Raw genomic sequence first — 22,716 nt, 5'->3', positions numbered from 1 at the left:
GTTTTAAGGAAAACAACATTCAAGAACACCTTAACAGTAGGAAGGGACCAGAATATGAACAGACATAAATGGTGAAGAGGTTTATGTTTTATGCTAGAATTAATAATTGGGCAGTCATTGGAGTTTATGAGTGAGGTGACATAGTTGGACCTAGATTTTAGGAAAATCTCTGGGGTTGAAGATATATTGATGGGGGAAGGAACTCAAGGGAATCAGACTTATCACACTATTCCTTGGTGAGGGGCAATGCGCATTAAACAAGAGTGGTGGTTAAGAGAGTGAAGGAAACATTCATGAGAGATGCTGTGAAGGCAACAATGAGAAGACCTGGCAAATCATTGGATATGTGAGTTTAGCAACAATGAGGAGTCAAGTTGCCTTCCAGCTTAAGATCTATTAGCCTATTTGAAATAGAAAATTTGCACTCAAACATAAGAATTGTGGTGAAAACAACAGAGTTCAAACTTTTCCTGAGACTTCTCAGTGAAGGTCAGTTTCATGACCTGATCAAATTTCATTTCATTTTATAAAATAACCTCGGTTCTAAAGCAAGGCAATTAGAGAAAGCATAGATTTTTTAAAAAGCCCTCTAGTGTCCCTGATTACAATTTTATCTTATCCAAAGTTAATTATTTAAATGTGGAAGTAGTAAAAAAGTCTTGCAAAAAATGATTTTTTGATAGTTTTCAATAAATAAGGTAATTTCTTTGATTCTAACAAAGTGTTATACTCTAGATTAATTTAAGTATTCATTCTCCTGAAATATGACCTTTATAGGGAAGGAAGGAAAGAGAATGAAGTGGAAGGATGCCAAGATTTACATTATTCTCCAAAACTGACAGTAAAAATTTACTACAGGCAGAATCTTGCTAGTCAATAACTGAATAAATAATTTTAAAATTGCATCAAGAGTGTGTTTAACCCTAGAACATGTTCCTTGGCAAGAGGGCATAACAAAGCAACATTTCATTATGAGCATTAATATTGATAGTTACAAATCTGTATTATAATACAACTAGAATTGAGCATAAAACTGAGCAGGAAGACAAGCAGAAAGAAAATGGTTTCTGCCCTACAGTGTTCCTCTTGAACTTCACATGGATGACAATTTCATTATACAATAATCTCCAGTTCTCTTTAAAAACAGATAGAAGCAAATTCCTTCCTCTTTGGTACTGCACAGTATAAAACCAAGATGTTTCCAATAAGAAACCAATTAATTTAACAGTCAAGAAACCCTTTTTTCTAAAGTTTTTGTCTAATAGTTTGAGACTTCCTGAGATTCACTGGGGTCTAGCAGCCTCTTTTTCTAGGTCTTCAGTTCTACCAAAGGTCCTTCCAGGAACCATCTAGAATGATCAAGTGGCGAGAAGATTTGCCCCAATGGTGGGAAGGATGGTAGAAATATTTTTTCCTATATCCCTTATATTTCCTTTTTCCCCCTCCACCAAAGTCATCCTAGAACACATTTCATTTGGTCTGCTTGACTGCTCTCACAATTTTTATAAAACAGAAATCATCAATTCAATTGCTTCTCGTGAGATGGAAGATCATCATTCCTTGCCATCTACGCTGTACCTCTACATCCTATAGACTCCTGGCATCATCTAAAAATGACTCCTGTATATGAAACCAGGCAAAAAACATCACTAGCAAGTATATAAGTGTACAAGTGAAATTGGTCCATTTCTCTTTCTGCCTTCTCCTTTCTTAGGGTTGAGGTAGGAGGGCAGTAAGGTAGGGGGAGAGGCTAATCTGAGCCCACTACTCCAAGCACTACTTTTATATTTTTTACAAAAGATTTTTATCTCCCAAATAATTAGGTTTCTTCTAGATCAGAAGTGGTTTCACTTGTACAACTTAGGAAATGTTATGACTGCTTTCTTTGGTTTCCCTCTTTATTACATTTCATCCTCTTCCCAATAATATTTAGAGGTGACCAAAAACTTTAAAAATGTGAGCACTCATCGCCAAAAAATGTTTCTCTCAAAAATCTCATACAGATAAAAAGACACAACAGCACACAAATACACAATATACTCATGTTCAAGATGCCAAGTTATAACTGTTTGAGATATAACTCAGTCTAGATGCCTTTTCTTTCCAGGGTTTTTTTTTTTTGGTCTTTTTCATTTAAATACTGCTGTTTTTGGTGGGAGAGAGGGCAGTGTTCTGAATTGGACCTATGATTTTATTGCTTTGAGTAATTCTCAAGAGAAAACTTCTTATCAAGGCAAATCAACATAAGCTCTGAAATTAATAGTTTCAGGGGCAGGCAGGTGGCCCAGTGGATAGAGCACTGGCCCTGAAGTCAAGAGGACCTGAGTTCAAATCTTGTCTCAGATATTTAATACTTAATTGTATGACCTTGGGCAAGTCACTTAACCCCATTGCCTTGCCAAAAAGAAAAAAGAAATTAATATTCTCAGAGATTTGCCTGATACCACTAGAAGTTAAGGGAGCTGACCAGGATTCCATAGCCTATATGTTTCAGGACAGGATGTGGAACTGCATTTTCCTTGCTCTCAGAATAACTTTCTTTCCCCCATATTAGAGGTGCCAAACATATGGTCTCTGAGCAGCAAGGTATAAAACAGGCAACACTTGTGTATGCTACCAAGCCAGAATAAAATATAACTGAGAAATATTTACCAAAATAAATAAAAATACAATTGATGAGTCATCCTAAGTAATTCTTTAAAATAGTGAGGTATTCTTTGAATCTAGAGAATCCCACAAAACCATGCAAGTCATTCAAATCTCCAGGTTCAAGAACAACTTCAAGAACACCATGAAACAGTCCAATCTATCAAAGATATGATATATTATATTACAAAACCAAGTCAGTTTGCAACCTCTATGACTCTTATTTAAGGATTCATGCCCCCATTTCTATTTCACTTTCTCCTATACCACATTGCATCTTCCATTTACTAAGGATCAAAAATGGTGATGCTTTCAATGTTAATAATTACTTCATTTCATGGTAAATTAAAATACTAGCAATTTTAAGTTGAACTTTTTCAATTATAAAAAATAGAAGGTACCTCATCCTGGCATGGAAGTGACCTGCATTCTTGAATGCTTATGCCACTGGAGAATGGGTTTTGACAAGTCCTATCACTTGAGGTTGGATGGGCATCAACTACAGGCTTAATAAAAGATTTCATTTTTCATGCTCAATGTCTCAAGACCAACTTAAATTCATCACCATGTTGGTCATAGGTGATACATTTCTGGACATAGTTCTCAGGAGTCTACTATTAAAGGAAAATAAGAATATAGAGGAAGAAATACCAATGGAGAAGGAATCTGATTTCCTCCTCTATCACTCAACTGAAAATGCCCTCTTCCAAGAACCCAATCATCTCTTAGCTACTAAATCTGGTGGCTTCTTTTGAACACTCTCTATTTAACTTTTAGGACATTTTCTTCTGGTTCTTTTCCTACCTGTCTTACAACTGCTTTGTTGAATTGTAATTTATCTCAGGTTCACTGAACTTGAGTGTTCATTGGTTTTGTTCAATTTCTATAGTCTATCCTTTATTGATCTCATGGATCAAGTATCATCTTTCATGAATGCAAGTATCATCTCTGGGTGGATAAGTTCTAAATCTATACATTCACTACTTAATTATCTGAGACTCAGTTTAATTACATGAGACTCAATTTCCTAATCTATGAAATGGAGACTGGACTAAATAGTCTCAGAAGTCCCTTACAGTCCCATATCTATGAGTCTGAATTCTAATCCCATAAATCCAACTTCCTGCTGGACAACTTTGCCTAAATATTCCATTAGCCTTTCAAATCCATTATGTTTAAAATAGAACACCCTTCATTATTCTTCTCCCTCCCACACCCTCTTTTCCAAACTTTCCTAAATATAAAGGATACCACCATTTTCCTAATCACTATATTTTTACACTCAGACATTTTTTATTCTTCCATCTCCCTAAACTCCCATAGCTAAATGCTTGCTAAGTCTTGTCATTCTCCATTCTCTCTAATTACAACTATACTCACAGTTCATTAATTCTTATCTAAACAACTATAGAAGTTTTTAGTTTTCTTCTTTTCCAATCCATTTGCCATACAGTTGTCAAAATAATCTTCACACAGATTTTACCATGACACTCCCCTGCTCAGAAGTCTTCTATAACTCCCTATTACAAATTCCATAGTCTGCCATTTAAAGTCTTCCCACTTTCTACATTCAGCATTTGAGTTCATTTACAAATCTGACTACTTGGTGTTCCCCAGATTAATGCTGTTTTCATCCCCAGTACATTAGTATCTACCCCTTACACATGGAATGTACTCCCTCCTCATCTGTCACACAGATTTCTTTATCTTTCTTAACAGGAGCTTTTCTCTGAATATCCTCAGTTATTTGTGTTCTCTCTTTCTTCAAATTATCTTTTAGAGACAGCTGGGGTACATTGGATAGATCATTGGAGTTGGAGTCAAGAAAACCTGAATTCAAATTTGGCTCCAGCACTCACAAGTCACCCTGGACAAGTCATTTAATTGCCTCAGATTCCTCATTTGAAAATGGGAATAAAAAAATAAAAAAAAGAAAATGGGAATAATAATAATAATAATAATAATAAGCCTTATTTCCCAGAACCAAAGTGAGGATTAAATGAAATAATATTTGTTGAGTACTTGACATAGTGCCTGATACATAGTAGGTACCATATAAACGTAAACTATTAGAATCATGATGATGATGATGATGATGATGGTGATGTCTTAAAATATTTAACTGTGTATGTGTTGTTTTTCCTATCCCAATGTAGAACCTAAATTCCTTGAAGACCATGACCATTTTCTTCTTTTCTTTGCATTGTCAGGATCTGTCTTGCACATAGTAGGTGTTAAATAAACATCTGGTTTATTAAACTGAGTCAGACATCCTTCATTTAGGCTGCTCAAAAAGAATTTTTAGCAACATTGTAGAGAGAGCACAATTGTTCTCCATCTAGGTCATAGAGAAAACAAGAGATGAAGTCTTATAAATGTTGGAAACCTTTTATTTCCCAGGCACTTCAAAATGCAATGATTGTATTTGCTTATAAAAGCTCTATCAAAGTCAGGTTTCAGCTCTCTTTAGAGCAGCTGTCTGTAATTAAGGACACTATTCTCCCCACACTCATTTCCCTCTTTCTTTTGAAAAGCTTTTTGAGTAAGAGTTCTAAAAAAAATCTATCTGTGTCATTAATATACTCAACTAAACCCTGAGAAATTCAGTGGTGCTACAACTACTGACCTTACCCTAAACCCATCTGCTTGCAGGCCAGGTGGCTCAATGTCTCATGCCAGTTGTCAGCACAGACTTGGTGGTCAGTGGCAGATCGATGAACAGTCAGGAATGTAGAGGAGTTCACATCTTTAGATAATGTAACTGAGAAGAGAAAAAAGAAATATTTTAACAAAACTATGTTTCTTCTTCTGGAACTAATCCTGGACAGTAATTGCTATTCTCACAATTGAAAGACCTAAAGCATATAGATTAAAACTTTTTTGTTAACATATTATAAAGATGAAAGTGAACCAAGTTGATGTAATAAATATGACTACCAATTCTACCTAAACTAAATTGTTTATTCAATGTCATACCAACCAAAAATTATTTTATAGAAATACAATAGTAACAAAATTCATCTGGAGAAACAAAAGGTCAAGAATATCAAGGGAATTAGCAAAAAGAATGCAAAGGAAGGTGGCCTAGGCCCACCAGATTTAAAATTATAATATTAAGTGGCTTAACCATTTTGGTACTAGTTAAGAAATAGAGAAATGGATCAATGGAATAGATATGGTACTAAAGAAACAGTAGTGAATTACTATGGTAATCTATTATTTAATAAACCCAAAGACTTTAGCTTCTGGGATAAGATGTCACTATTTAAGAAAAACTGCTTATAAAAACTTAAAAATAATACAGTAGAAACTAGGCATTAACCAACATTCCCACCCTATACCTATCAAGATAAGGTCAAAATGGGTACATGATTTAGACATAAAGGATGATACCATAAGCCAAAGAGGAGATCAAGGAATATCTTATCTGTCAGAGCTATGGAGAGGGAAAGAATTTATGATCAAACAAAAGATAGAAAACATTATAAAATGCAAAATGGATAATTTTGTTTTTGTTTCTTTAAATACTTTATTTTTCCAACTACATTCAATGGTAGTTTTCAATGATCATTTTTGGCAAGGTTTGTCTCCTTCCCTCCTTTTTTTTCCCCTCCCCTGACAGAGCAATCTAATATAGGCTATACATGTAAAGAAGAACCAAATCAAATTGGATAAAAAATAAATACGTAAGACAATTTATAAAATTTGAAGATCGTAAGCTTTGGTCTGCATTTAAATCTCCAGAGTTCCTTCTCTGTATATGGATGCTATTTTCCACCACAAGTCTTTGATTATTGTACTGCTGAAGTGAATAAGTCCATCATAGCTGATCATCACCCAAAGTTGCTTTTAGTATGTATAATGTTCTTCTGGTTCTGCTCACTTCACTCAGCATGTGTTCATGCAAGTCTTTCTAGGCTATTCTGAAGTTTCATCCCACATGATTTCTTCTTGAATCTCATTCAAATACCACAATTTGTTCAGTCATTCCCCAATTGATGTGCATTCCCTTATTTTTAATTCTTTACCACTACAAAAAGCTGCTATAAATATTTTTTTACATGTGGGATGTTTTTCATGATTTCTTTGGAGTACAGTAGTGGTATTGCTGGAAAAAAATGGATAATTTTGATTATATTAAATTAAAAAGATTTTGCACAAATAAAATTAATGCAACCAAGATTGTAGGAAAGCAGAAAACTGGGAAACAATTTTCACAGCTAGTGCTTCTGATAAAAGACTCATTTCTAAAATATAGAGAGAGCTGAGTCAAAATTATAAGAATAGAAGTCATTATTCAGTTGATAAATGGTCAAAGGATAAGAACAGACAGTTTTCAGAGGAAGGAAAAAAATTACCTATAGTCACATAAAAATGTTCTAAATCCTTTTAGAGAAATGCAAAGGAAAACAATTCTGAGGTAATACTTCACACCCACCAGATTGGATAAAATGACAAAAAAGGAAAATGATCAGTGTTGGAAGGGATGTGGGAAAAGTAGGATACTACAATGTTGGTGGAGTTGTGAACTGATCCAACCAATCTGGAGAGCAATTTGGAACTACTCCCAAAGAGCAATAAAATCATGCATACCTTTTGATCCTGCAATACCACTGCTAGGCATATATCCCAAAGAAATCATGAAAAAGTGGAAAAAGCCCACACATACAAAAATATTTATAGTAGCTCTTTTTTGCAGGGGCAAAGAATTGAAAATTGAGGGAATGCCCATCAAATGGAAAATGGCTGAACATATTATGATATAAGAGTGTGATGTAGCACTACTGTTCCGAAAGAAATCACGAGCAGCTGGACTTTAGAAAAACCTGGAAAGACTTGCATGAACTGACGTTGAAGAGATTTATGAAGGAAAATGCCATTGACATGCAAAGAAAAAACTATGAAGTCTGAATGCAGACCAAGTATACTATGTTCACTTTTAAACTAATTTTAAGTTTTCTTTTCTTTTTTTCCTCATGGGTTTTTCTTCTCTTTTAATTCTTCTTTTACAACATGAGTAATTTAGAAATATGTAAAGCATGATTGTACATGGATAACCTATATTAGATTATTCTCTGTTGTGGGGAGGAGGGAAGGAAGGGAGGGAGGTAGAAAAATATAGAACTCAAAAGCTTACAAAAAAGATGAATGTTGAAGACTATCTTTGCATGTACTTGAAAAAATAAAGTAAAACAACATTCAACAAAAGAAAAAGAAAGTGGGTAGTTAGGTGGCACAATAGATAGAATGCTGGGACTGGAATCAAGAAGATTCATCTTCCTACAAATCTAGTCTCAGATACTTACTAGCTGTGTAACCCTTGTTTAAGTCATGTAACCCAGTTTGCCTCAGTTTCCTCATCTTACAAAATGAGCTGGAGAAGAAATGTCAGATCATTCAGTATCTCTGCCAAGAAAACCCCAAAAAGGGTCACAAAGAGTTGGACATGACTAAAATATAAATATAAAAACTATTATTTAAAGAAAAATTTCTTCTACCTAGAAATAGGAGAAGTAAGTTCTATCACAATTCTAAAAATAAAGATGTACTGTTGGTGTCTTTGTTTTTAATGGGGGCAAAAAGACACAGTAATCTTTGAGCTTTAATAGCTATAAGACCACTCTCACTTAGAGCAGGGAGCAGAAAGGGCAGACTTACCACAGTCCCATTCATCAGAGCTATCTGAACAATCTACTCCACCATCACACCACAAATCACGGGATACACAATCATGATTGGCACACTCTAGTTCATCTTCTTGGCAAAGTGCTGGCATTGAAAACAAACATAGAGATAATTGTGATTATTCCTAAAATGTTCATTTTATGTTTTGAAAAAATTATGGTGATGGCTACCAGGTTCTTGGATAGTTAAGGATCCTAAACCATTACTTTTGGCCATTTCTATTTCTGAACAGCAAAAAAAAAAAAAAAAACCCTAAAAGCAAGAAAAGTTATGTTTTTATTCATTACATTTAATATGAAAGACTGTATATACACACTAGTTCTAAGCAAAGGCAGCACAATCTTTCACCTAGATGGTGAAATACTTAACTCAGTTGCTATAGGACTTGAAAAGCTACCTTTGGTGATTTATTTTATTGGCTCTATTTTTGTCTTCTTTTAGTAGTTCTACTTTAAAATGCAATTACTCTTGGGAGGGGTAACACTTTGTCAAGGACAGCTTAGTGTAAATGAATTTGCTTTCTTTACTTGCAGGAGGGACCCAAGAACCTAGAAAGCATTGGGTTTCTGAAAGAGAAACTTGGAGACCCTACAAGGGGAATAAAAGAGTGAGAGAGAAGCTCTAGTCAGAATTTTGTAGTAGAAAGTGGACCTGGAATCAAACTTCGTTCTGAGTCTCATGAGACTTAGTTCCCTTATCTTTAAAATAGAAATGACCATACACTATTTCATAGAGTTGAAGTGGGGAGTGTGCTTTGAAAATCTTAGAATATAATACAAATGTCATTCATAGTATTTCAACATTTTGTCTTGACCTTCTGATGAAAAATGCTATCTATCCCTAGAGAAAGAACTGAATTCATATCGAAACATACTTTATTTTATTTTTCTTAGCTTTTTTATTTCTATGTTTTCTTTTACATGACAAATATTAAAATACATTTTGCATGACTACATATGTATTACCTGTATCAAATTTCTTTCCTTATCAATGAGGGGAGTGGGGAGAAAAGGAAGGAGAGACTTTGTAGCTCAATTTTTTCATGTTTTAATTTTTTTGGATGTATTTTTTTATTTTAAATAAAACCACTAACATGTGCAGAGCAAAGCATAATAGAGGATTCATGATATAAATTTTCATTTCAAGAAAGCCTTTTTAATAACTATCACACATTGTGTTCAAAATGTTCACCTTTCTTTTGCTTCCTTGGTTTTCTTCTGTTCTCTGCTATGCATTGATTATTTTTCCCCCTCTCACCCCTCAGCTCTATAATTAAGCAAGGATACATATACATACGTATATAAATATATTTAAACATTCACATACATATACACACCCATATATATAGAGAGATATTTATATGCATATATATATGCATACCTGCATGCAGACATATGATACATAGATATCTATATATCATTTTTATAACACTTCCTTAAAGCAACAACCCCTCCTCACTCCTCTACTTTGCTTCTACTTGCTACTTTGCCCTCTTACTCCTAAACCTTTTGCCCTTCCAAGAATCCCTCCTTAAACCCCTTCTATATCCACTCCCCATTGATATATACACACCCTTCTATATACCCTCTTATCCTATTTTCCTTACCCTCTAATTCAATACCCTTCCTATCTCCTCTTATTTCTTTCTGAATTTAAAAGGTTTTGGGGTATGCATAATAAATACATATATTATGAATGTATGCATCATTCCCTCTTTTACCCATTCCCAATGAGGTTTCCAGAACTGCCTCTCCTCCCCCCTCTAATTCTCTGTATCAGTTCTTCCTCTTACACCTTATTTGCACAAGATAACTATTTTTAAAATATTTTCTCAACCTAGTCAGCCCTCCCCTTCTTTCCTTCAAAGTATTCGATCACTAATAACAATCTTGGACATATAGTTTACATATACAGTTAGTAAGTAATTTGTCCTTTTTGAGTCCTTGTAATTACTTTTTAAAGTTTACCTTATATCTCTTTTGGTTCTTATATGGCAGGCCTATTCTCAACAAAATCCTGAAAGCCTGTCAATTCAGTGAATGTATTTTTTTTTTCCTTTCAGGATTAACTTTATTGGGTATGATATTTTCAGTCATGATCCCGGTTCTTTTGCTCTTCAACATATAGTTCCAATATCTTCGGCCTTTTTAAGTAGCCACTGCCAGATCTTGTGTAATTCTAATTGTGGCTCTGTCATATTTGAATTGTTTTCTTTTCTTGTTCTTAATATTTTCTCCTCAACCTAAGAATTTTGGAATTTAGCTATGATATTCCTGACAGTTTTCCTCATAGGATTCCTTTTCAAGGTGGTGATCAGTGAATTTTTTTCTATTTCTACTTTTCCCTCTTATTCTAATAATTCAGGATAATTTTCTTTATATCTTGTATCATTATATAAAGATTCTTTTTCTGATTGTAGTTTTCAGGTAGTCAGTTGTTTCACATTCTCTTCTATTTTTTTTCATTTTTTTATATTTTATTTTATTTTATTATTTCTTGGTCTCATAACTTCACTCACTTCTCCCTTGGTCAGTTCTTATTTTCAAAGAGTTATTTTTTCCCCCTTAAGATCCTGGAACTCTTTTTCTAATTTGTTTACTTTCTTTTCATAATTTTGTTTTTCTTGGATTGTTCTTATTTTCTTTTTTAATTTTCCCTCAATCTCTCTTATTTGATTTTTGCCTTGTTTTGGTTTTTTGTTTGTTTGAGTTGGTTTTTTTGTCAGGCAATGTGACTCACCCAAGGTTACACAACTAGTTAGTATTAAGTGTCTGAGGCTGGTTTTGAACCCAGGTTCTCCTGACTCTAGGGCTGGTGCTCTATCCAGTGGGCCACCTAACTGTCACTCTTATTTGATTTTTAAAGTCTTTTTGAGTTCTTCTATGAATTCTTTTTTGAGCAGGTAGGTCATCATTTAATGTTAGTCTTTGGGGTTGGTGAAGCTTTTTTTTTTGCTTCAGCATCTTCATTTGTAGTAAATCCTGGGTCTTCTCTATTCCCATAGTAACTACCTGTGGTAAGGTTATTTCTCCTTTGCCTGCTCATTTTTAAAGTTTTTTTGTTTTATTTTTTAGCAACTCATTATTATATTCACCACTGGACTTGAGGTATGTGGGATAGTATTTCTGGCCTCAGGAGTTTTGTCTTGAGTCCGACTTCTGTATTCCTTCCCCCCCTTCAAGCCATAGCTGGGGTTTCTATGCATTCTGTGCTGGAAACGATCTTACTTCCACAGAACCCTCCAATGGTTACAGCCTTCAGTTCTCCCCTCTGGCCTGGAACTAAGATGGAGAACTCTGTTCTCCTGCAAATGTCCACAACCAGTAGCATCCTAGCACCACTGCTTCTGCATTCCCTGAGCAGGTGCTGGGTCCTGCTTGCCCAGGACTGTCTCAGCAGCACACCTGGGCCTGGTGTCCTTTCTCAGCAGAGGTTCTCTTTCTTGTCTCCACTACCCCAGACCTATTTCACCACATTGTCCAGGAGGTGAGAATTCCTGACATTGAGGAGAAAGCTACTTCCCAACCCAGCTGCCCCTAGGGTTTTCTTCTTGCTCTTAGAAGAAGTTGGCCTCCTAAAGCTTGGACCAGGGATCCTTCTTTGGATCTCCAGTTGTCCCAGGAGTATCATATCACTATTATGCCCCAACTCCTATTTATCATGGTTGCTCTACATTCACCCTGAGGTACTTTTTGACTGATTTGTAAAAAAAATCTGGAGACCTTGGAATTTTCTGACCTACTCCACCATCTTCCCAGAATCCTCCACCTTGGAACTCAATTTTAAAAACAAACATTTAAAGTCGTTTATATGTAATTGAGGAAAAATAAAATGCTAAATTAAATTTAAAAACTAAAGTTAACATGTCTTGCCTAAAATTCTCTCAGTCAATCAACTATCACTAAGAATTACCATATACCAAACACTGTGAAAAGAACTGAGAAATAAGGGCAAAAAGCAGTGCCTGTTTCAAAGGTTATATTATTATTTTATGAGTATGAAATGGAGTGGTTTCAATACCTTTTAAAAAAAACCATTGCATAGTTAATGTAAGGCAGATGTAAGTTCATTAAAGATATAAAATCTCATCATGAAGTTTTTTTTTTTAATAATACAACATACAAAAGAAAGATTTTTCCACCTATAGAAATAGTCTCCATGGGCAGCAGAGGAGACAGTAATGTAAAACTAGCAGTGAACAGACTCCACTCCCCTTTGTTAAAACTCACTAGGAATAAGAAAGCAAGGTCCCTATGCCCATGTGGATAAATCATTCAGAGCTACTGGGGAGAAGTCCTCTTGGCAAAGGGCTAATTCTAAGATGCAGAAATAAAGTGTTTAGGATGAAAAGGCAGCACAGATAAATTCATACACCTACTCACAGCAGTTTTTTTCATCCATCTTATCAGGACAGTCTGGAAACCCATCACAAATCACTTCGTGTTTGATACACAGTTTGCTGGCAGGACATTCCCAAAGACCTCTCTCTTGGCAACCTAGAAACAGAGGTTCACATTCATTCTAACAGCCATATGTGAAAACCTGAAATGGAAATATAAAGCCTTTTCCTTTTAACATCATATCAGGGGAATTATTCAGCATTGTTTGCATTTTCAGATCGCATTTTGAAGCATTTTATTAAAATTATATTTTAACTAAATCCATGACTGTTCTATGTTAACACAGGTTAAACGTGGTTGAATATTAACAATGTAATCTGAAAATGACAAAATGCATGAACATTACTGTATAATGAACACAGGGAAAAGTCATTAGAAGCACAACAACATATTTACACACAAGTTATAAAGATACTATGGCATGGCAGATGGAAAAAGTGTGAGGAAGGAGAGTGTGAGATAAAGTACTGATGCCTATACATGGCTGTCATCCCTTCAACATAGTTATCTTTGCAGATTCAAAGCTTCTGTCATTGCTCAAAGAATATTTGGTAGGATAGCTAGGTGGCACAATGGTTAGAGCACTGGCCCTGGAGTCAGGAGGACCTGAGTTCAAATCTGATTCAGAGACTTAATAATTACCTAGCTGTGTGACCTTGAGCAAGTCACTTATATTGCCTTGCTAAAAAACTAAAAAATAAAAGAATATATGGCATTCTTGTTCTAGAAGTGTCCCCAGAACCAACTTATGAACTATATCATATGCTCAGACTTATAAATTTATAATCACTAGGTTCATATGGTTAGAAATGTAATATTAAATAGACAATCACAAGTAAACTGAACCAGAAGACAGTAAATAATCAAATAAAATGATCTGCATATTTGTTCATCTTAAAGGTCATTTGATTTTGATATAGTTATTATCTAGATCACTTTGAGATAATGCCCTATTCTTCTTGATGATAGCTATAGTAAATGTATCCCATTTTTTTCTATGAGCAGATCATAGAAGGAATCTCTATACAGAGGTCTTCCTGAGTGACACAGATGTCCATTCAGTTCTGGAAAGGGAGTGAAGAAAGGAAAAAGAGGGTGCCAAAATACTGGCTGGAAGAATTTATGGAAATTGAATCTTTGTTCATAGGTACTACTATCTAGTCATATGTTGTATTTTGCTGTACACTGATTTGTTTAACACAATTGCTGGACCTTATAGTTATGCCGGTTGAAATTTATCTAATAAGTATAGTCCACGGATATTGCCTTTCAAAATATTATCAAATCCCAGTCTATTAGTTACCCAGTGAATTTACTAGTTCTTTGATTTCAAGTTAATTGCAGATTTTTTTAAGTTCATTATCAAGTATCATAAAAATATTGAACATCAGGGAGTCCCTTTGTCATACTGCTGCAGACCCCCCTTCAAATTTGACATCAATATATTGATCAACATTCTTTGGACATAGACATAGTTAGATGCAAGTACCTTTGACCATTGGGGCTAAGTTTCTGTACCTTGCCAATAAAGACATTGTGAAAGATTTTGTTAAACAAGTTCATGAAATCTGAATATATTTATACCTATAGAATTTCCCTGGTATATCAGTGGAGCAATCCAATGAAAAGAAAAAAAAAAGGAAACAAAGACTTTTCCAGAAGAGCCTGAAAAATCTAATCACTATTTATAACATCATTTCTTTGGAAAGTTGTGTTCCAAGCTCTGAGCAAATAGTAGCTGCTTAATAAGTGTTCATTTAATAGAACTGAATTATTTGGTTTGAAGTATTGTAGGTTCTCAAAACACAAGACATGTCCATATTCAAATTAATATACAAAAACTATTTTGCAGAAGTGGGCTGGATCCTTTTTTAATAATCACTGTGATTGTGAATCTTTTTAATCAAGCAAGTTTATTTTAGCTGCTTTTAAAATTCTCATTAGCCCCCTTCTATGCTCAATAAATATTAAGACATCAATCCTCAAGGAATTATTGAACTTAATTTACAAGTGCTGATGGTGATCCTTAAATTCTCAGAAATAGAAAAATGAATTTTTAAAAATTTGCTTAAGCATCATTGAGCTTTCAATTTTTTAAAAGTAGAATCCCATTTTCTCAACAATCATCTCTTCCTAAATCCTACACCAGACCTCTGTTTTCTAATGTAAATTATATCTTCCCTTTCTCCGTCACCTTCCTCACCTTTGGCGTTTTCCTAATATTGGAAACCCCCATTGTCTACTTCAAACATCTTTATACCACCTAAAATATAATTTCAACTTTAAATTCTAGTATATCATCACCATCTGAGATTCTAGTTTTGCAAACTTCAAAACACTGGATGTCCCCTCCACCACAATATTTTCCATGGTCAATGTCAGGTCACTCCTGGCAGCTGCAATTTTCCAGCAGATGCAATCTTTCATATTTATAGCAGCAGATAAGAATTCTGTTGAATGCTTATGACATTTTGTCTAATCCCAAGAAGAGCAAGATCTTCCATAGAAATACATTTTAGGAAACAAGGCAATATTTCATAACTTAAAGGTCAGGAAAATAAAAATGATTGGGTAAAAGATGGATTGTTTCTCAATACTAAAAAGGGTCAAGAAAAGTTTTGAAAATAGGATGAGCAAAATAATCAAAACTCAAGTCAGGTTCAAATGGTCACTCACTTATTCTGTGTACTGTTTTGAAAGGACTTATGCCCTGGTTTCTGCCCTGCTACAATCTAAGAGTACAAAAAGGTCAAAGGTTAGTTGTCAGAAATGGAAAGAGACTTGGGGTACCCTTTTGAGATTATCATTGATATTTCTGGTGTTTTAATGCTTGTGAGGTTGAAGCTCAATAGTAGAAATGCCAGGAAAAAGTTTACATCCTTTGTGTACAGATCGTTATAAAGAGCATTGAAAACCAAAATTTAATTAAAATTAGGCTTTAAGAACTAAATGCTACTTAAAACTGCACAAGTTCCCTTTGATAATCAGATATCAATTATATTGAATGATTACGAAATTTTGTGTTAATTATAAAAATGATGTATACAAATTTATCTTTAAAAGAGAATAAAAACTGGCAGACAGGCACTGAAACATAGTGGTGAAAGGGACCAACCTCAAAGTCAGAATGATCTGGGTTGATACATGCGTCTGTGACCCTGAGTAAATTATTTAATTTTTCAGTAACCTAGGTATCTCTCTCAGAATATAAATTACAGTAGAAATTAGGCACCAAACTACACGGGAGAAGGAATTTTCTTTCTTTTTTTTTTGCAAGGCAATGGGGTTAAGTGACTTGCCCAAGGCCACACAGCTAGGTAATTATTTAAGTGTCTGAGGTCAAATTTGAACTCAAGGGTCAGTGCTCAATCCACTGTGCACCTAGCCACCCCGAGAAGGAATTTTCTTACTGAGAACTCCCTGTGTCAATGAAATTGCAAAATCAGACAATCCCCACCCTACTACCAAACAACAGCTGGTTAGGATTCCCTAACTCTTCCCCCAAGCTACATTTGGGATATAAATAAAGTTCTTCCTTTTTTCAGGAGTAATCACCATTATGAGTCTCAAGATCAAAAATTATATAAATTTTTTTTGGTGAGAAAATCAGGTTCAAGTGACTTTCCAAGATCACCAGAGCTAGTAAATGACTTGATTTGAACTCAGGACCTCCTGACTCCAGGACCTATGTTCTATCCACTGTGCCACTTAACTGCCCCCCAAATTTTAACTTTCATTTTCAAGTACATTTTTCAAGTTTGCCAGGGATTTCTCTCTCAAATGTTTATTAGGCAGCATAAGAAATAGTCAAAATAACATTGATTTCTTCCAACCCTTTTACTGAGTTATATTCAGTGAAAGAACCAGAATCCTTCCCCCACCCAGACTCTCTACATAACTACTGCTCTTCAAACGAAGAAAAGAGCCAGCTCTGTTACATACCACAGTGTTCTTCATCGCTGTCATCCTCACAGTCAGCCTGCCCATCACATCTTCTAGAAGCCAGAATGCACCTTCCTGATCGGCACTTGAAATGGCTAGGTGAGCACTCTATTGATATGAATGATATTGGTGTCAATCTTGAAACTCATGAAACAAATAATACATTTTCATTGGAAATAGGGGTCAGAGAGATATTAGATAAAGATGTCAGTGGTTGACAAGACTGTCCCTAGGCAAAAATGAAGTAGATGAACTTTGGCAAATTCTATATTAAAGGTCAAAATGGTGTAGATGAAAGAGTACCATTTGGAATCAGAAAATCTGGGACCAAATCCTGGCTTTTCCATCAATTACTGCATGACGTTAAATGATTAACTTCACTTTTTGAGGCCTCAATTTCATCAGTTCTAAAATGAGGGGACTGGACTATATGACCTCTAAGGTCCCCTCTCACTTTAAATCTATGATTTCTTGACCTACTATGTACAAAAGATTCTTCTCCTATTTTGCAATTTATCTCACTCTACCCACTTTGATCATTCACTCCAGTCTTTTATCCCTAGAAGTAAACCAAACTATGAACTTCTCTTTTTCTACCTCTTTTACCTCAAAACTTTCATATCTTCTTACCTATATCCTCAGGCATATCTTCTTTGCTAGCTAACTGAATAAATTCATTCATATCAAAGACAGATAATGCTTCAAAAACTATTCTTACCAGTCAATATACCTATTTTAAAAGTGTCCATTAAAGACCTGGAAATATTTTGGAAGCATATGGACTTTTAATATCTCTCAAATTAACTAGTCCTATGTGTAAGCTGGAATATAATAAATCAAATACTTTGTGACAAGGAAAGAAAAACGAATTACATAAAACAAGTTTTTGCATGACTGCTCTATTCTTATCTTCTTTTTCGTATCAGGAGAGCCACTGCTTATAGGGTACAGGATAGAAGGATTAGATAGTTTGCTCTGAGCCAAGCACACCTGTATTCTAAATAATTATCAGAGAAAATCAGAGAAAATAAGAAAATCAGGAGAATAGTGGGAGATGAGTTTAAAATGGCCTCAAAATCGTTTATTTCCCTGTTAAATCACAATACCTGCTTATAACACTGAGTTGTAAGGGCTGGAGATAATATATGTATGTAAAAATGCTTTTCAAATATTTAAATCCATTTCTATTTTTTTAAATCACTGGACCTAAATCAGTGTGCATACAAACTGAGAACTTATCTATATAGAATTAAAGTATGAGCTTACTGGGGCGCTGACCTAGTCCTAAATAGTTTGGTTATCTAATCATTTCAACTACAAAAGATTATAAGCAGAAAGTTGGACATGGATGCTTCCAATTGTCATAAGTGACAAGTGAATACAAAGAAGAAAACTGATAATCTACTTCCATACATCAGCAGCCTGTCAGTACCTTGTATTACAACATAGTCTAATACTTGGCAGTAATGATAAAGACTTTAGATTGTCAAGCAAAAGCTACCTTATCTTCAATGTGCTTTCCAGTAAGTGGATTAAATACACAGCCCATTATCCAGTGAATCAAGAAGTATTTTAGGGCCAACTATGTGTCTGACATCGTGAGAGGCACTATGGACACAAATAGAATAAACGACACAATTGCTGCACATATTTTCATACATTTTTTAAAACAATGACTTTTAGATACTCATTAATTAGAAATGCCATGTGGCACATGAATATAATTATAAATGACTTCAATGTAAGAAATGGCAAATGAGAATTCAGAGACACATGGGAAGACATTTGAAGGGATGTTAGATGAAGTAAGCAGAACCAAGAACAAGATACATAGATACCAGAACAATGTAAACATGACCTAGAAAAAGAGTTGAGAAAATGCACCTTTTTTCCCAGAGTTATTAGACAACAGGCATAAAAATGTACATATTGTTTATCTGTTGGCTGGTTTTTCTGTCTTATCTTTTAAATTATTATTTGGAAGGAAGGCTTGAGTAGAGGAGGAAGGATATATTCAGAAATAAATGTGATATAAATACAAAAGATATCAAATTAAGTTAAAAACTTTCAAAATTGCTATTATCATTCAATTGATAAATGATCAAAGGATGAACAGGCATTTTTCAGAAGAAGAAATCAAACTTATCTATAATCATATGAAAAAATTATTTTGACTCGTACATTAGAGAAATATAAAATAAAATAACCTATCAGATTGATGAACATGATAAAAAAGGTAAACAGATATAAGCTAGAGGGCATGTGTCATTGTGAACTAGTTCAACCGTTCTAGAGAAAAATTTAGAACCATGCCCAAAGAGCTATAATACTCTCCATATCCTTTGACCTAGCATTACCTACTACTAGGCCTCTATCCCAAAGAGATCAAAGAAAAGCAGAAAGAACCTATAGGTAAAAAATACTTATAAAAGTTCTTTTTGTTGTGGCACAGAATTGGAAACTGAGGGAATGCCCATCAGTTGGGGAATGGCTAAACAAGTTAAGGTACATGATTGTGATAAGATATCATTATTCTATAAGAATATGTAAGCATTATTCTATAAGAATATAAGCAGATGATTTCCAAAAACTCTGAAAAGACTTAAAAGAACTTCAACAGAATGAAGTGAACAGAAGCAAAATATTGTACACAGTAACAACATTGTAATAATGATTAACTGTGAAATACTTACTCTGATCAATTCAATGATCAAGGCAAATCCAAAGAATTTATGATGAGAATATTATCCAACTTCAGAGAGAGAACTGATTTGGTCTGAGTACAGAGCAAAACCTAATTTTTCACTTTTTTTGGCAATATAGCTATTTGGAAATATGTTTTGCATGATTTCACATACATAATAAATATCACATTGTTTGCTTCCTCAGTGGATGGGAAAGGGGAAAGAGAGAGGAAAAGAATTTATAATGAAAAAATAAATAATATAAATAAATAATGAATAAATAAATAATATATATATGTATTTTTTAAATTGGTGCAATGTGAACTATAAGATATGTGAATTCGTGTCATTTGATTATCCAGAAAAATGAACTTATATGGAGTCACTCATTATATAATAATGGACAAATGAAATTTAAGTATATTAAGTGCTTATTTATCTGTAGAATTGTGTTGGGTCATGTACAAATTACATAAAATTATTACACTCTTTTGTCTTGTGAGAATTTATAAGATAAAATAGCAAGAGACAAATAAATACAAGGAAATAAACTGTTATTCAGCATTTTCATAATATCTAAACAAAAGAATTATGTTGGTATGATATTATGGTAGTTAAGTATAACAGGAATCACTGTTAACAGGAATAGAGCAACTGAAGCCTAATTTTTCACTTTTTTGCAATATAGCTATTTGGAAATTAGCTAATTCTCTTCCAACTTAACAAAGTAATAGAAGGAAGACTGTTATGAAAATGTGGCAAGAAAAGCATACCTTTTCTATAATACTTTCAAGTTTACAAAGTGATTTCCTCACAATAATCCCATGAGGAAGTACTGTTAGTATAATTATTCTGAATGGAGAAAGGAATTTATCCTGCAGTAATAACTCTGTTACAAATTGTCAGAATTAGGACTCAAACCCAGTTCTCTTACTCTGATTCCAAGACCAACCAGGATGCCTCTCAGTGCATCCTCATAAAACATTTTGAGGAAGCCCAAAGACCTTAATCTATTGAGAAATGAGAGGTTATTTTAAAGCCCCAGAAAAGTACCAAGGTTAAACAGAGCATGTAGAAATTAACTTTGGCACTGACTGACTCCAAAGGGATAGTAAGAGTAGAGAAATGAGAAGGTCACAAAGGAGAGATGAAATGGGCTTAGAAAACTGGAATTACAGAATAAAGGAAAAAAGGATAGATTTGTATATGAAATCCACAGAAGAGCAGCTAGGTATTACAATGGATAGAGTTGTAATCTTAAAGTCAGAAAAATCTGAGTTCAAATATGGCTTCAGACACTTTCTAGTTTTGTGATCCTGGGCAAATCATTTAATCCAAGTTACCTCAATTTCCTCATCTGTAAAATGAGTTGGAGAAAAAATGGCAAAACTCCAGTATCTTTGCCAAGAAAATCCTGAAAGGGATCAAAGAGTCAAACATAATTGAAAAGGACTAAACAACAATTTTGCACCTCAATGAAGAGAGAAGAATGATTTGGCAACAGAATAAATGCAGAATATAGTATGGTCACAAATGAAAATCAACAAATAAGGTTTCTTTCTTTTTTGTTTCTATATTATGGTAATATTCACCACTGTGATGGGGAAACTAAACTTAAGGAAGAGAAGTAGTAAGAGGATGCAGTTTCATCCTTGCCAAGTATAACTAGACACATATAACTGCAGGAAGAAAGTTCAATAACAGAGGTAGAAATTTATTTCCTATGTATAAAGTATTGTCTATATTCAGGTAGAAAAAAGGTCATAAAATCAAATGGAACTCTAAAACATTTATTCATTTATTGATCCTTTACTATCCATATCAGTTTAATAATCATTTAAGCAACACCTACTATGTAAAGATTGCTGTGCTGAAATTAAAAAAAAAACAGACTTAGTTCCTAAGTCTTCAAGAGTTTATAATTTGGGGCAGCTAGATAATGCAGTGGATAGAGCACCAGCCCTGGTGTCAGGAGGACCTGAATTCAAATCTGAACTCAGACACATAATAATTCTTTAGCTGTGTAACCTTAGACAAGTCACTGCCTCGCAAAAAAAAACAAAAAAAGGGTTTATAATCTATTTCGATTTTTTAAAGTATTTCACATGTATAATTAAAAGTGTGATACATGTGAGAATTAATATAAATGAGAAAGTCATCACAATAAAGGAGAGTTTCAGGAAAAGTACCATAAGAAAGTCTGTTAAGGAGAAAGAACTTTCAGCTTGGGGAATAAGGGAAGGATTAGAGAATGAGACACTTGAACTGGACCATGAATAACAAGAATTTCTACAGGATAATATATGTAGGGAAACATTCCAGGCATGGGGCAGAACCTGAGCAAATGCAGAAAAGCACGAGGAAAGGACAAACTCAGAGAATAGCTTATATTCTAGTTTTGCAGATACAGAGTAATGAAAGAAAGTACAAATAAAACCGAAAATGTTTGTTGGAGTCAGACTTCTCGATACCCTCACTGCCAAGGAAAGGAATCTATGTTTTAACCTATAAAAATATGGGGGTAAGAGAGAGGAAGGCAGACACAAAGAAGAAACAGAACACAGTAAGATTACCCTCCCAAAGCTTACATTCCAATCTGAGTGAGAGGAGAAAAGGGTTGGAGTTTTATTAAACTTGATGGAAAGCCTGGCAGAGCAGTAACAGAAGAAAATACTCAAAGTATGCCTTGCAGCAAAGTGAACTGTATACAAAGTGAGTTTGGAAAATTCTTGGCTTCACTATATAATAATAGTAGAGGAACTTCTTTGGGGCTGGAATAAGCAAGAGAAGAAAGAAAAGAAGGGGGGGAAAAATAGAAAAAAAAGATGAGGGTTCATTTGCCAGGGATATCATAGAAGGAATTCATGCATCTAAAGGAATTGAACAAAAAAGTTTCCAAGATATCATTAAACTGGAATATTCCATAATTTTTTTCAAATTATTTCCAAAGTCATATCACATTCTTCTGATACTATTAATGGTAACAAATTATCCTCCTTTGACTGTAGATTTGATTTTTTTAATTGCCAAAAGTTATTTGGAAACTAGTCTAGTGAATAAGGAGGCAATGAAAGGAAGGCAGTGCTAGAGATAGAAGCCTTATAAGCTAGAGATGCAAGTTTGAGGTTCTGATCCTTGGACAAATGATGTTTCATCCTCCCTGCACACCCTGAGGTATTAATTACTGACAGGAAATCATCAAAGGTCTAATAGGTGCACCCTAGTTGTCATATTGTAGAAATGTTAAGAGGCACTGGGATCAAAATGAAATGAGATCAAAATCAAAATCTGTAACTGCTTTTCTTTTTTAAAATAAGAATTTTGTAAGAACCATAAGCTATATAATACATAATAAATTA

General features: G+C 34.2%; 1 protein-coding gene across 2 annotated transcripts in view; it reads right to left on the bottom strand.

Annotated features, from left to right (window-relative positions):
* The window catches only part of CORIN (corin, serine peptidase), a 211,302-nt gene that overhangs the window by 18,714 nt on the left and 169,872 nt on the right, over window positions 1-22,716 (bottom strand). For both annotated transcript variants that reach the window (XM_074229502.1, XM_074229503.1), the window contains 4 exons: window positions 16,674-16,781; window positions 12,714-12,827; window positions 8,305-8,415; window positions 5,278-5,407 (listed from right to left, as the gene is read on the bottom strand). In XM_074229502.1, the coding sequence (XP_074085603.1) occupies window positions 5,278-5,407; window positions 8,305-8,415; window positions 12,714-12,827; window positions 16,674-16,781 (463 nt within the window). The remainder of the gene's footprint in view (window positions 1-5,277; window positions 5,408-8,304; window positions 8,416-12,713; window positions 12,828-16,673; window positions 16,782-22,716) is intronic.

Source organism: Macrotis lagotis, chromosome 3 (genome assembly GCF_037893015.1).
Source record: "Macrotis lagotis isolate mMagLag1 chromosome 3, bilby.v1.9.chrom.fasta, whole genome shotgun sequence".
In the NCBI taxonomy this organism is placed as follows: domain Eukaryota; kingdom Metazoa; phylum Chordata; class Mammalia; order Peramelemorphia; family Peramelidae; genus Macrotis; species Macrotis lagotis.
Note: the sequence above shows the minus strand (reverse complement) of the source record. Positions and strands in the feature narration are given on the sequence as shown.